The sequence below is a fragment of the Nyctereutes procyonoides genome, unplaced genomic scaffold, assembly GCF_905146905.1.
Source record: "Nyctereutes procyonoides isolate TBG_1078 unplaced genomic scaffold, NYPRO_anot_genome, whole genome shotgun sequence".
Taxonomy (NCBI): Eukaryota; Metazoa; Chordata; class Mammalia; order Carnivora; family Canidae; genus Nyctereutes; species Nyctereutes procyonoides.
The window spans coordinates 34,136,024-34,150,592 of NW_026575139.1; the positions used below are offsets into that span (position 1 = coordinate 34,136,024).

General features: G+C 34.8%; 1 protein-coding gene across 1 annotated transcript in view; it reads right to left on the reverse strand.

Moving 5' to 3' along the window:
• Window positions 1–14,569, reverse strand: part of SYNE2 (spectrin repeat containing nuclear envelope protein 2) — a 316,861-nt gene that overhangs the window by 164,314 nt on the left and 137,978 nt on the right. The window contains 10 exon segments of the mRNA XM_055303886.1: window positions 731–882; window positions 2,058–2,349; window positions 2,447–2,566; window positions 3,019–3,221; window positions 4,603–4,715; window positions 5,459–5,630; window positions 5,978–6,178; window positions 7,534–7,635; window positions 9,718–9,879; window positions 10,516–10,674. Coding sequence (XP_055159861.1) covers window positions 731–882; window positions 2,058–2,349; window positions 2,447–2,566; window positions 3,019–3,221; window positions 4,603–4,715; window positions 5,459–5,630; window positions 5,978–6,178; window positions 7,534–7,635; window positions 9,718–9,879; window positions 10,516–10,674 — 1,676 coding nt within the window.

Genomic DNA, 14,569 nt, shown 5'->3' on the forward strand with positions numbered 1-14,569 from the left:
TTTTTTTATAAATTCAACATTCCTTTTTTTTTAATTTTTTTTGAATTTTTATTTATTTATGATAGTCACACACAGAGAGAGAGAGAGAGAGAGGCAGAGACACAGGCAGAGGGAGAAGCAGGCTCCATGCACTGGGAGCCCGACGTGGGATTCGATCCCGGGTCTCCAGGATCGCGCCCTGGACCAAAGGCAGACGCCAAACCGCTGCGCCACCCAGGGATCCCCTAAAAATCTTTTAAAAAAATAAACAGTAAATGTATCATTTGAGATGTCATATGAATTAAGAATTTTCACCAAAATTATGTCCACTGAATTCAGACAACATTTACAAGGTTTACACATTTAAGGATCTCTTAGAATATATTTTTAAAAGCATAATTATTCTACAGTAATACCATGCAGACACTGAAATTGTCTGGGGGAAGGGGTTTTTGGTAAGAAGCAGAGTGTTAAAAGTGGAATCATAGACAATGTTAATTTGTTACCAAGAATTCCATGTTTGATGAACCAGCCAAAGTAAACACTTCCATAGAGCTATGACTGTACTTCCTATCTGATCCAGAGAACTATTCATCTTCATTTCTGCCTCTGACATTGTGGATGCCCCTGACATTACTGACTTTTTCTCTCCAATAGATATTATATCCAAATCCAGGAGGCAGACAAAACATACTTGTTATGGCTTCACTGTGCAATGAAAAGTCATGAAAGTAAAGGCATTGCCCTTTACCTTAGATATGTGTTGGCTAAATGGAGTGTGTTGTCCCATTGGTTCTTGATATCAGTAAGGGTCTTTGGAGCCAACGGAGCCTTGCTGCTCTCAGCCTGACTCATGATGGTCTGTATTTTAGCGTCCCCTTCAGGCTTTAGTAAAATGATTTCCTGAGTTAAATAAAAAAGATCTTAGAACCTCATTTGCATTATATAGGGAAAGTACATATGATATCTTTTTATTTAGATTCTGATTGCAGAAATTTCAAAATTATCTTTTAATATGCCCAAAAGACAATATTTCCTTCACATTTATGGAATTGATTCTCAATAAATATTTTTCAGGTTGATGTCCTTGCATTTCTGCTCTCCTCTTGATTTTCAACTGCCTTCAAATAAGATATATGTCCAAAAGACCCAAACCCTTCTTCCTATCCACTCCATTATTTATAGATAGAGGGTCAGGGTAACAACCCAAACACAACATTTTCATATACTCAAGATGAGACTTACAGCTTTCCACAGGAAAATGCAGGGCCCCATGTCAACTCTTATCCCTCCACCACTACATAATTAATTTCCATTCCCTGTTCTCCTTCCCTCCTTTGCTCTAAACAATCAAGTTCCTCCCTTACTGGAAATGCTACTTACTCCAGATTCACTTCCCCTGGAAAACCTTTCACATATAATCCCAATCACTTCAGTTAGCCTCATCAACCCTTATAGCTCACTGTTCATAACCATTTCCTCCTGCAATAATGTTTTGATTAATGTAATTTCAATCCTTCTGGGTTTCTTTTGAGCACATATGCTTCTGTCCCCTATATTTTTTTTTTTGTCCCCTGTATTTTTAACTAGCCATGTCTACTGAATCTCTCCTTAGATAAAAAGTGGGCTGGAAGGAGCTTGAGGTTTCCCCTGCCCTCTGCAATTCCCTCAGCATCTAATAACCTTTATGAACCACATGGTACACTCGATATCTAAAAACCTTTATGAACCATACATATTCACTCTGAAGAAGAGTTCCTCTCCAGCTCTGGCCTTGATAATGCTGATGCCTCTCTGTACTGACATATATTCTTTTTATATCCTAGCAAACTCCCACCACCGTAGCCCCATAGGCACTGCCCTTACAAAGAGGATATGCCTTTTCTCTTCTGTCTGCTTTAAAATAATTTTAGATACATCACAGCCCTTCTGTCTTGTAAGCTCAGTCACCTGAACGCTTCGACATTCCACAATGATCCTGCTTTCCATTAAGAAACAAATCTTTGTAGTTTTTCCTCTAAATCTTTTAAAAATTAGAGTTCACTCTGTTCACTTTGACCTCTGAAATTTAGTTATACCTTTATTTTTTGGATTCTTTCCTCAAGTGGCATTTTGCCTTCAGATGAATTCAAAACCATAAGGGACTCTTTAATCCCTGCTATCCAATGAATGACATCATGTGCAAGATCATTAAAGCTCTGGTCCTCTGTAGGAGGTAACTTATCCTCTTCATCAATTTCACATAATTGTCTCAAAAATGTCTGATATCTATCAATCAAGTGTGTTGATTCCATTATTATTTCTTCTTCTTCAGTGAGCCCATATTCCTTCAAAGAACTGTTCAACTGGGCCATAGATTCAAACTGTTCCCTGTAAATTCCAAACATTATTGAAAGTTTATAGCAGCCACAACATCATGTAAGAAACTGTGTTCGCAGAAAATATATTCATACAAGATCAGCTATACCTCTTTCCAGCTACAGCTTCACAAAAAAGCTCAGTTTTCTCTCCTGATTTTTCCATTTCTATCCATTTCTCTTCCTGACTTGTCAGCCACTTGCTCAGATTTCTGTGGTCATCCTGGAGTCTAAAAGGACATTACATATGTTAAAATATAAAATAAGCAAAAAGTGTTCTAAGAAGAGAAGGTTAGCATGAATTTTATAAGCTAATCAGGTTTTTACTACCTTTTTTATTATTCTTTAGAGAAAAATTAATTTGTAACATTAAAATCTGAACAATACCAGCCTGCATTATAGTGGGATTCTATAAAGCAATGAGCTACACAAATGTATCATAAAAAGTAGGAAACAAACAGAAAACACTGTTGGACTCTCCCCTTAACTATTACCATTTTAGATAGTTTAAAGAATTCTCTTGACTTCTATCTTCCTAGAGACAAACTTAGATTTGGAAATATGTATTTTATTTGTGAAATTTCTATGTATTGTATATCCTAATGCTAGCTGTACTGAGGCACTGAACACATAAAGGTACCATTAGAAAACATGTTATTTGAATATCACCTTTATTTCCTACCTCAGTAGCTGCTGCAAGTGGTCATTAAGCTCTTTTGCTTGGGTCTGGCAAATGGAATCCATCTTTTCCAATTCAATTTCTTGATTTATAATCCAACTGTTAAGCTCCTTAACATGTGCTTTTGGTAGATGCTTTTTCACATGATTCAGTACAGTTCCCACCTGCTGTATTTTACTGCCTCTTCCTTCAAGAGTCAAGAAATCCTTAAGAAAGACAGAAACTCAATGATGCTCTACTGGCAAGTTGAAGCATGGCCTCTATCACTTTTCCAAGTCAGTATGTGGACATGCCACCTTTTAAACATCCACTAGAGGAAGAGCTATGTAAGTATGGCTAACTTCAATGGCAAATGATCAAAAGATGATTTCTATTAGTTGTAGAATGTGTGTATACCTCTGACTTATTGGAAATAGCATCAAGCAAAATAATGCAGGACCACCATGAAAGTCATTAGGAATAAGATTGGGAAAGCAGCATTTTTCTTTCCTCAGCTTCTAAATACTTACTCCCTTCTGCTGATCAACATGTAAAACTAAACACATGATTCTCTATTTAACTTTGTCCAAATCAGAATTTTATTTCAATGTTTGTGTTTCAAGATTTGAGCATCAATTGCTAAGACTCATACAATGGGCAAAATTAAAGGCAAAAAATAAAAAAACTAAAAAAAAAAAAAGAAAGTTGGAATTAAAACTAAAAAAAAAAGAGTAGAAAGGCAATTCTATCAATATAGAACAGTATCATCAAAGCAAGTACACAAACAGAGAACATTCAGCACCACTCAGAAGCTTGAGAGCATGACTAATCATCAACACTAAAGTACTAGATAATCTAGCCTAAAGTGATCAAGATTTAAGGATGCCATAAGCATTTTAAATGCCCCCAAGCACATTACTTTTATTCTGGGCTGCCCTCTACTACACTTCAGCCAGCTGATTTAAAGTTCACTGAGATTTTTTTAAAGGAAATATTACTCGGAAAAAAACAATAAAAAGTCAAGAGACCTCTCTCTCAAGAAAGTAAAGGGATTTCAAAGTCCACATTAGATAAGACCTTTATTTTTTAACAAATATAATTTTAACCTGACTAGATTTACCAGTGAACACTAAGTCAAACAGCATCTTAGAATAGGTGTGAAAATAGAACTTGTTTAAGTCACTCTCATCCTTACCCAGGAAATATGGAGTTTCAAAATATTTGGGGAAAAGTCACTTGTTTGGAAACATTATAGAGAAATTAGTAAGTCAAAGTAATTATTTTTATTTATATTTTTTAAGAAAGAAAGAGAGAGAGAGCTCAAGTGGGGAGAGGGGAGAGGGAGAGAAAGAGGGAGACGGAGACAGAGAGAATCCTAAGCAGGCTCCACACCCAGCATGGAGCCCAATGTGGGGCTTAGTCCCACATCCCTGAGGTCATGACCTAAGCCCAAATCAAGCATGAAATGCTTAACCAACTGAACTACCCAGGTGCCCCCAAAGTAATTATTTCATCTACTTAAATACAGTTCTTTGCCTCTAGTATTTTAGTTTTGATAAATTTTGATTAAGATTTATATATATACATATATATGTATATATATCTTACAGAAAGTTTTTGTAGCTTTTGTTCCACATTTTTTTTTGTTTCTGATGATTCAAAACACTCTTTAAGGTTCATTTTAATGTTGCCAAACCAGTCATTAAAGTTCTTGCACTGATCTGCAGGAAAAAAAAAAAAGAAAAGAAATTGTATTCATTCAAGGGACACTTGAAATACCTTGTTAAAGTGAGAGACTTTGAAACTTGCTTCCTGTGACATGGCTACAAGTCATTGTATAAAGTGGTAATAAGTTGAAACCCAATTTTGAAGATTCTGAAGAATAACTGTGGTATATTTCCTTCTTCATTTTTTTTTTTAGCTTTTTTTTTTTTAAGGAGGTTCCATGCCCAGGATGGAGCCTAACACGGGGCATTGAACTCATGACCCTGAGATCAAGACCTGAGCTGAAATCAAGAGTCAGACATTTAACTAACTACATCCCACAAGCACCCCAAATTGTAGTATATTTTCTATACCAAACCTCCTTTCCAAGCACATAGGAGATCCAAAGACACTTGCAGGGGCAGCCTGCTCACAAACAAATCCCCAGACTCACTCACCACAGTGAGCAGGTCAAATGTGAGGATGTTGGTGACCTTCTTTCATGAAATAATTTGGGGCTTGAAATATATAATGTTATTTATGACAGGCATAGATCAGTCAGTGCTTCCCCATGAAAGATTTAGCTGAATAAATCCCAAATAAATAAATAAATAAATAAATAAATAAATAAATAAATCTCTTTCCTTAACTAGAATCTCTGCAACCATTTTTAAGTGAAGCTTAGACAAGCCTTCATGTTCACAATACTTATTGATACTTCCAGATTCCCAGAAACAATTAAGAGAAACATTGCACTCACCATTTAATAACTTAGAAAAGTGATCTTGCAAGACACTTTTTTTAGTATTAAATAAATCACTGACACTTTCATATTGCTTTTTTAATTCAGAGAGTTCAGGAGTCAGACAACCTATTTGATTCTCAAGTAACATCATACTGTGCTTTTGTTGTAGGATTTGCTGCTGTATCTCCTAAATACATAAACAAACAACCATTAAGTCTCAAAATGAGCTCAATTTACACAAACCATAATAGATCTCCATTGTTTTTTGTAAAAATCTAAATGATATTCTGTGGGGTGGATTCGCTTTATCTTAGCCAGTAAATGTATAATACAATGCAATTTAATATCAAATAATTACCATCCACAAAGCAATTCAAAGGTGATACTGCTAAATATACACAAATTGTTTTTCTGAGTTTTTCCCCTGACTCTCATTTTTTGGTAACTATTTTTATTAACCTCAATAGGCCAAAGTCATCAGAGATAAGTATGAAAATAAATCTGAATCGTAGGAGAGGAGAAACTGGGACATACCTCTAGTTTAGTAAAGATCTCTAAGCTGTCAGAAGGAGACAGCGCTTTTAAGAGGGACTCAGTCATTCCCATCTGGGTCTTGGCTTGGTCAAGATCCTCCCTTAGCTCAGCTGTGCTGCCACTGAGTGCAGAGCAGTTGGATTCTCCTATTAAATGCATTTTTACATTCTCCAGCTTGTTTAAAATGGAAGACTCCATGACCTGAAATCATGAGACATGTGGTAAGTCTGTAGCGGACTTTATTTAACTAGATTTTAAGACAACTGCATTGCTAGAGAATGAGTTGATACTTTACTTCATTTCAATGTGAAATTAATACTTCATTGTTCTACATCACTGATACAATTCAAATCATTTAAAAAAGAACAACATGAGGGACGCCTGGGTGGCTCGGCGGTTAAGCATCTGCCTTCGGCTCAGGGCGTGATCCTGTAGTCCTAGGATCAAGTCCCACATCGGGCTCCCTGCGTGGAGCCTGCTTCTCCCTCTGCCTGTGTCTCTGCCTCTCTCTGTGTGTCTCTCAATGAATAAATAAATAAAACCTTTAAAAATAAATAATTAATTAATTAAAAAAGAATAACATGAAAAACTGTGATTGACATCCTATCTTTTTCCCAAAGGACTAATTTGAATCCTTCCCCTTTAAGCAAGTTTTATCTAGCATATCCATTGAGGTGCCATCTCATGGCACTCATTTGAAAATATATAGTAAAAATTAAACAGCCAGCGTTTACTGTTTATTATGTGCACAGCTTTGTGGTAAGCACTTTAGGTACAAAATACAGGATTTAGAATGTTAAATGATTTGCCCAAGATCACAAAGCTAGTAGGTGGCAAAGCCAAGACCTCACCAGAAAGTCTGACTCTAGAGCTCTTCTTCAGCCACTATGCACTCTGATCTAAATAAAATTGTAACAAATCTCTTCACGCAATAGAAAATCACAGTTGGGGCAATCTCCCTGCTTCCCCATGCAGCAATTAATAAACACAGAATCACTTGAGCCATATTCTCCTTCCTATGGCCAAAAGACACTCCAGAGGAAACCCTTGTTACTTTACATAGAAGCATGGCAACATCTGTACCTCTACACAAGAGTCCTGGAAATAAGTGAAATGGGAATAAAACAATACAAAAATCATACCTATTCTAAACAGATATAATGAACTATGCCAACTATTAAAAATTTAGTTAGACAACATAGGAATTGAATAAAGGTGAACTAAATAATGATTCTAATTTTATTTTACTTTAAAGATTTAGAATTCTGGATTATGAACATTATTTTTTCTAAGATTTATTTATTTATCTGAGAGAGAGAGAGAGAGAGAGAGAGAGAGAGCATGCACAGGGGGAGAGGCAGAGGGGGAAGGAGAGAGAAACCCAGGCAGACACCCAGCTGAGTGCAAGTCCAACATAGGACTCAATCTCACGACCCTGAGATGACGACTTGAGCTAAAACCAAGAGTTGGACACTTAACCAGCTGCACCCCCCAGGCATCCCTGAACATTACTTTAGAGGGCTTTAATTGCAATTTTTAAATAAAAATTCTCTTACCTGCAATTCAAGAGGCATTTCACTGCTTTGAAGGAGAAACTGTATTTTAGCCACTCTTTTAGAAAACTCTGAAGATTTTTGTTCATGGACTTGTAACTCTTCCTATAACAAATAATGTTAACAGAAAATATCTTTTTAGTTATACTTTATTTTCTGGGATCTATGATGACTATTACTATATACAGAAACTGAGAGAGCCTTTGAATTTCCCCAAATGACTTGTTTTTCGAAGGAGTCCTGAGAGTTATGAACCCAAGTGACTTTATGAGTCAGCCAAATGTTACAGCTGAGTGAAGCAGCCTAACTGTAAGATGACAGAGGGGGTCAGGCTTGTGCCACACAAGAATGTAGTCCCTTCACACTGTATTTCCTAGATCCGTGCATACAAACTGTGCGTCCATATGTGCACGCACACACACACACACACACACACACACACTGTTGGCAGAATCTGGCCCTCAGGCTGGCAGTTTACAATCTTTAACTTCTTCAAATTTTTGTTTTTATTTAAAGATATTATTTATTTATTCATGAGAGACACAGAGAGAAAGGCAGAGATAGGCAGAGAGAGAAGCAGGCTCCCTGCGGGGAGCCCAATGCAGGACTCAATCCCAGGACCTGAGCATCACAAGCTGAGCCAAAGGCAGACGCTCAACCATGAGCCACCCAGGCATCCTTAACTTCAAATTTTTAAACAACCTGCACTTCAAGGCATTAAGACTTATTCATTCACACTTAGCAAATCATAATATCTATCATCATACACAAGGAAATTCAAATCTCTACACATTTTTGAAAACCTTTTCCAAATGTATAAAAATGGATAAGTGAATTTAAAAATGGTTAAAATAATAAAGATTAGAGAAAAAATGAGACTGGAAGCATCAGACTTGACATACTATAAAGCCTTCATGTACACATACATATAGTTTTTTATTATACTGAGCCAGATATAATTGCTAATATTTGATTATTTTCTGACCTACAAAGATAGAGATTTCATATTTCATATGATATTTCATATGATCCAAGTGAATAATATATAAATAAGCAATCAGAAAGAGCTCTTTCTAGGGTTAAAAGAGATAACTTAAAATCTTTGAAAATCATTTAAAAAATGGCAGGTTATGGTTTTAAAAACTAGTCTTTTTTGCAGCTCTATAAAGATTTTAATACTTGGCCTGGCATTTTTTTCTAATCTTTTGAAAGGAGAGGCTGCTTAATTCAAATTATGAAGATTGTCCATATTCATGATGTAGATCGGGGGTTAACAGTCTAAGGGCTGGCAGTCTTTTTTTATAAAGGAAGTTTTATTGGAACCCAGTTACTTTCAAGCATTTATGAATTGTCTATGGCTGCATGCTTTCATGCTACAACAGCAGCATTAACCAGTTGTGACAGTGACCAAATGATCTACAAGCTTAAAATATTTACTATCTGATCTCTTAAGAAAAAGTCTGCCAATCTCTGGGACCTATAGTGACTCCCTGGGAACAATTATACATTTTGGTAAGGCCTCTTCTAGGAGTTATTAACATTCTTTGTACCATAAATGCCTCTGATAGTCTGGTGAATCCTGCGGATCCTTTGCATAACAATGTTTTAAAAACAAAATAAGATAAATTATCTAGGATTATAACAGAAAACAATTTTACTGAGTTACAGTTATCAAAATATCAAAAATAATTTCTGCTATAGCAATATATTTGTTTCTACATTACTACCTTAAATAAGAAGACCTAGAAGTGACGTTACTAAACACCATAATTTCAAACAGTGATAAAGGGTAACAGTTACAATCAGATAATGTTCAAAGATATCTGCGATTTTCTTGATAACAAAGTCACATGTAATATTCATCCTACTATGTTTATTGACTGTATTCATAATTGGAACCAGTATTACATTTTGGTTAGACATTCATAAAAATAAAGATGCAATTTTTCCCAAATAAGGTCATTTTATTTACAAACACTTGGGAGTCTGTGAACCCCAAATTACTAATACCAGCTAACATCTTCCTACCTATCACAAAGGAAATAACAAAAGGTCCCACTCAAGAGATAATGAAAGAAATAAAACATTTCTTTGTGATTTCTCTACTCTGGCTCCAGAAAGCAAGCTCAATATTAAACATCAACTGTGTACAAAAAGAGCATACATTTTATCTCTGTTACAAATTACCTTCAGCTTTTCTCTTTCTTCTTCAGCCACTTGATGTAATTCCATTTTTTGAAGGACCTTTTCAGTCCACTCATCGATGACATTTTTTAAGTTAAAAAGTTTGTCCCATAAAGCTAGGGCTCGACCAAGATTTTCACAGTAGTCTTCTGTCTTCTCATTTATCTACCATAATTAAAAAAATAGAAAGAACACACTTAGTGGTAAAAAGTATGAAAACCATTGTTTCAAACACACTCTATTTTAAAATAAAAGTTTAGTTTACCTTTGTTTTTAAAATAATTTGCTTTAACTATCATCAAAAAAAAAAGGTGCCTTAATGTATCACATAGTTCTTCCTTCCACAAAAAAACTTTGCTGCCACTTATAGGAAACTGAAAGTAATAGTTTTCCTAATTTCTAAACCACAATAAATTAAAGGTGCTTTTAAAACACAGAAGGAAATAGAATACGGACAAATTCTTAATTTGTAATTCATAAAAATTTAATTATTATTCAACCAAAACCCTATTAAATAAATATATAGTTGGACATAAATATTCTGAATGATTTATATATTAGCTAGTTTACTTTAAAGAAGTTGAGTGTAAGCTTTTATATCTCAAAGGTTACAGACCCATTTGTTAGTGGCTTCTAACTCAGGGGGTGAAATTAATTCCTAGGTCATAAATTTTAGATTATTTGAACATTTTACAATGAACACTTTTGAATTTTATAATTAGAGAAAAAATACTAAAGATACAACAGAAAAGATCAATTTCCTATAAAATGAGATTTTTACTGAATTAAACTGTCACTCACATCAAGCCATCTATCCACAATAATATTAGCTTCTTTTTCAAAAGGAGGCTCTTCAAAAATTCTCATTTTATTTAGATGAAATTGTAGATTTCTGCAGATCTGGTTAATCTTGTCTACAACTTCTAAATGTTCATTAAATTCTTCTTTGACAATTTCAATCTGAAAAAAAGGCAACATGTTTTTGAAATATTTACATAGAAAAATTGTAAGAACCAAATTATATTATTGGCTAATCATAACAGAGTATTTCCTTCATACATTATTCTTTTCTAAAGCAGGCTGTTATTTTCCTACTTTCTCAATAAAAAGTTTTTAGAATCCTAACCATCTCATCTAACAAAATAATCTTACACTCAAATTTCTTCCCACTTGGCATGATGAAATAATTATAATAATCTAAAATCATGTTTCTTGTCTATGTGAAATAACAGTCTACCAAAAAAAAAAGCATCTTCACTCAATAAAAAATGGCAGTTCCTAGACTCCTCTAACAGGAATCATCTTTGGAATGTTGAAGAAACTACATACTCATCTGAATAAAACAGAACTTTAATACATGTTTAATATGACTTCAATTTTAGTCTCCCATGATTGTAACTCCACATCATTTCTAACATGGAAGGGTGAAACACTACTTTATCAAAATGATTTTAAACTACAAAATAAAATCTGAATGTTGACTACTGTAATCTTCATGTTTCACTCAGCTTACCAGTCTTACCTGAGCATTTTAAACAATTACAGAAAATTTGAAAATAGATTTCTCCTAAGCAAATATCTATATCTATATATCTATATATATCTATATATCTATATATCTATATATATATATATACACACACATACATCTTAGGGGACTTCCATTTCTGGAAATAGAGATAGACATAATTTTCCCTATTCCCTATTCCCATTAAGCACAACTAAAAACCCTGGATATCATATACAAAACAAACTTAAAGAATTAAAAGTGGAAAGTTCAAGAGAGGAGAACAGCTGGGGGCATCAGCTCCTCAACACCAGCTTGGTGGTAAGTTCCCTGCATTTTCTTTTTCCCTCAGATATCCCAACACCTAGTAATATCAATGAGCACAGTGGGAAAAAACCGTGCCAAGGGAAGCTTGCTATCCTCAGCCAGAGAACCAAAAAGAGGACAATCTAGCAAGACAGAAAACTTTTAGAAAATAATTACTCACTAGGGCCAGATATTACAGGAAAAGATATTATATTTATTTTGACTCACCAAAGATGACATACAGATGGCAAACAAGCACAAGGAAAGATTATCAATACCATTAGCAATTAGGAAAATACAAATTAAACCATAATGTAATACTACTACATACCTATCAGAATGGCTTAAAAAATTTTGAGACAATATCTAACATTGGCAGTGATGCGGAGGAACTGGATCACTCCACATTGCTGGTGGGAATTAGTTTGGCAGTTTCTTTAAAAACTAAATATGTGGGCAGCCCCGGTGGCCAGCGGTTTAGCACCGCCTTTGACCCAGGCCTGATCCTGAACACCCAGGTTAGAGTCCTGCGTCAGGCTCCCTGAGTGGAGCCTACTTTTCCCTCTGCCTGTGTCTTTGCCTCTCTCTCTCTCTCTGCCTCTCATGAATATATAAAAAAAAAAAAACCAACTAAATATGTAATTAACATACAAGCCAGCAACTATACTCCTGGGCAGTTAACCCTGAGAAATAAAAACTTCTAGTCACATAAAGACCCCTATTTTGGGATGCCTGGCTGGCTCAGTGGTTGAGTGCCTGCCTTCGGCCCAGGGTGTGATCTTGGAGACCCAGCATTGAGTCCCTCATCGGGCTCCCTGCATGGAGCCTGCTTCTCTCTCTGCTTGTGTCTCTACTTCTCTCTCTGTGTGTGTCTCTCTGAATAAATATATAAAATCTTTAAAACAAAAAAAGAAAAAAGACCCCTATATGAAGGTTTATATCAGCTTTACTTATAATAGCCAAAATTTATAAACAACCCAATGTCCTTCAGTGATGAATAATTAAACAAACTGTGGTTACATCCATACCATGGAATACTATGCAGCAAGAAAAGGGAACAAGCTATCAACACATGGAAGAACCTGAATGAATCTCTGGAGAATTATGCAGAGTGAAAACAGCCAATCCCCAAAGGTTACACGCTGTATGATGTATCCACAGGACAGAAACGGATAGGGTTATAAAATGACAACACAAGGGATCCTTGTGGTGTTGGAAGTGTTCTCTATCTTGACTCTATCAATGTGGGTATCCTGATTACAATATTGTACTATGTAATTTTATAAGATTTAACACTGGGGAGACTTACAGGAAGAGGTATACAGGACCTCTATATTTCTAAAAACTGCATGTGAAAAAAAATAAATAAAAACTGCATGTGAATCTACAATTATCTCAAAAGTTTAACTAAAACAATAACTGAATAAAATTTTTAAAATGAGAATAAAATGACTGGGGAGGTTTTCTGTCTCCTGATTGGAGGCTGACTGATACATCCATAAAGCTGAGATGCAAACTCCAAGGTTTTTTCTCCTGGAACAGGACTCTTTGTGCATTGGGCATAATAAATTTTCATTCAATCAAATGGAAAAAATATATATATATAAAACTTAAATATATAAATGTATATATACATTATATATATGCCCAAATTTATATATATTATATATATATATATCCATCCTAATTTTCATTATAGTCAAAGAACTTTGTTATTACACTGACACAAGCCACCACTGAGTGAAGAAAAAAGAACAGGAGAGGGTACTTTCACCGCTGTCAGGAATGGTGAGTTTTCTTCCACAATAAATGGAAAGGGTAGAATAAAGGAAAGTAGACTCACTCTGCCTTTTCCCAAACCTGAATAGTCCCTTGACATTCTAGCCTTTAGTCTTTCTTTTGCACTTCTGTCTTTCATTAAAAGGAGTGGAAATCTGGTCCCATATCCTAGATAAACATCCAGGTTTCTATGGTTTGGACGACAAAAGTTCCCAGTAGTATCATGTTTTGGCCGCTGGTACAAAGCATCATACCACAAACACATACCACAGAAACGGATTGTTTCTGAAGACAGTATCTAATTCATCACAAAATTAACTGAAAACTATAATTTTTTTATATTTTATTTATTTTTTTAACTGAAAACTATATTAACAGTCAGTACTAAGCTTTGATTTTTTTTTTCAGGCAGTTTAAAAAGCATCTGAAAAAAGAATCAAATATTAGTATACTAAGTGTACTAGAACTTGTATAGTTTCCATACAAAATAATATATTATTTCAGCAAATATATGAAATACTCATATGCTAGATAAGAGATATAAGATTCTCAACATAACAAGAAATGCCTGGACTGTTACACTTTTCTTAAAGGTAATTAGTTATCTTATTAATTTTTAAAATACCTTTGTGAGCAAAACCTTTACAGTTGAAAAAGGGGAACAAAGCAAAGTTAATCAATTTTTACTTCTGCCATATACATATTTCAAATGTTTACAGAGAATGCAAAATTACAATGATTGAAACATGATTTTGTAGTCACATAGACCTGGGATTAAATCACGATTATGCCTTTCATCAGCCATATAATCCTGGGAAAGTTACTTAACCCCTGTCCTCACTTTTTGCCTTTTTTACAGAGGAAGTCACTAATCTATTCAAATTCCAAGACACAAATTGGACATTACCAGTAAGCAAGATCAGCATGCCTGAAAAATTCAATACATGGATATGGCTCTTTTTTTGCTCAGTGTTGTTTCCTTATCGTTCAACAGGTAATATTCTTGAGACCAGCATTATGAACCTATCTTCACAGCACGTGAAGAACCCAAGTCACTGTATCAATATCTAAGCTACTCTGTGATAAGATTCCAAGATTTGGATTTAGATCTGGAGGAGATGAAGGCATACTAAGCATTTAGGTTGGCCCACCTACTTGAACCATTTTTTTCCCCAAGAACTTGCTGGGATATTGGGCACTTGTGCAGATTATAATAAAACAATACCATTTGGTCTTTTTTTTTTAAGTATATATCTCCTTTGA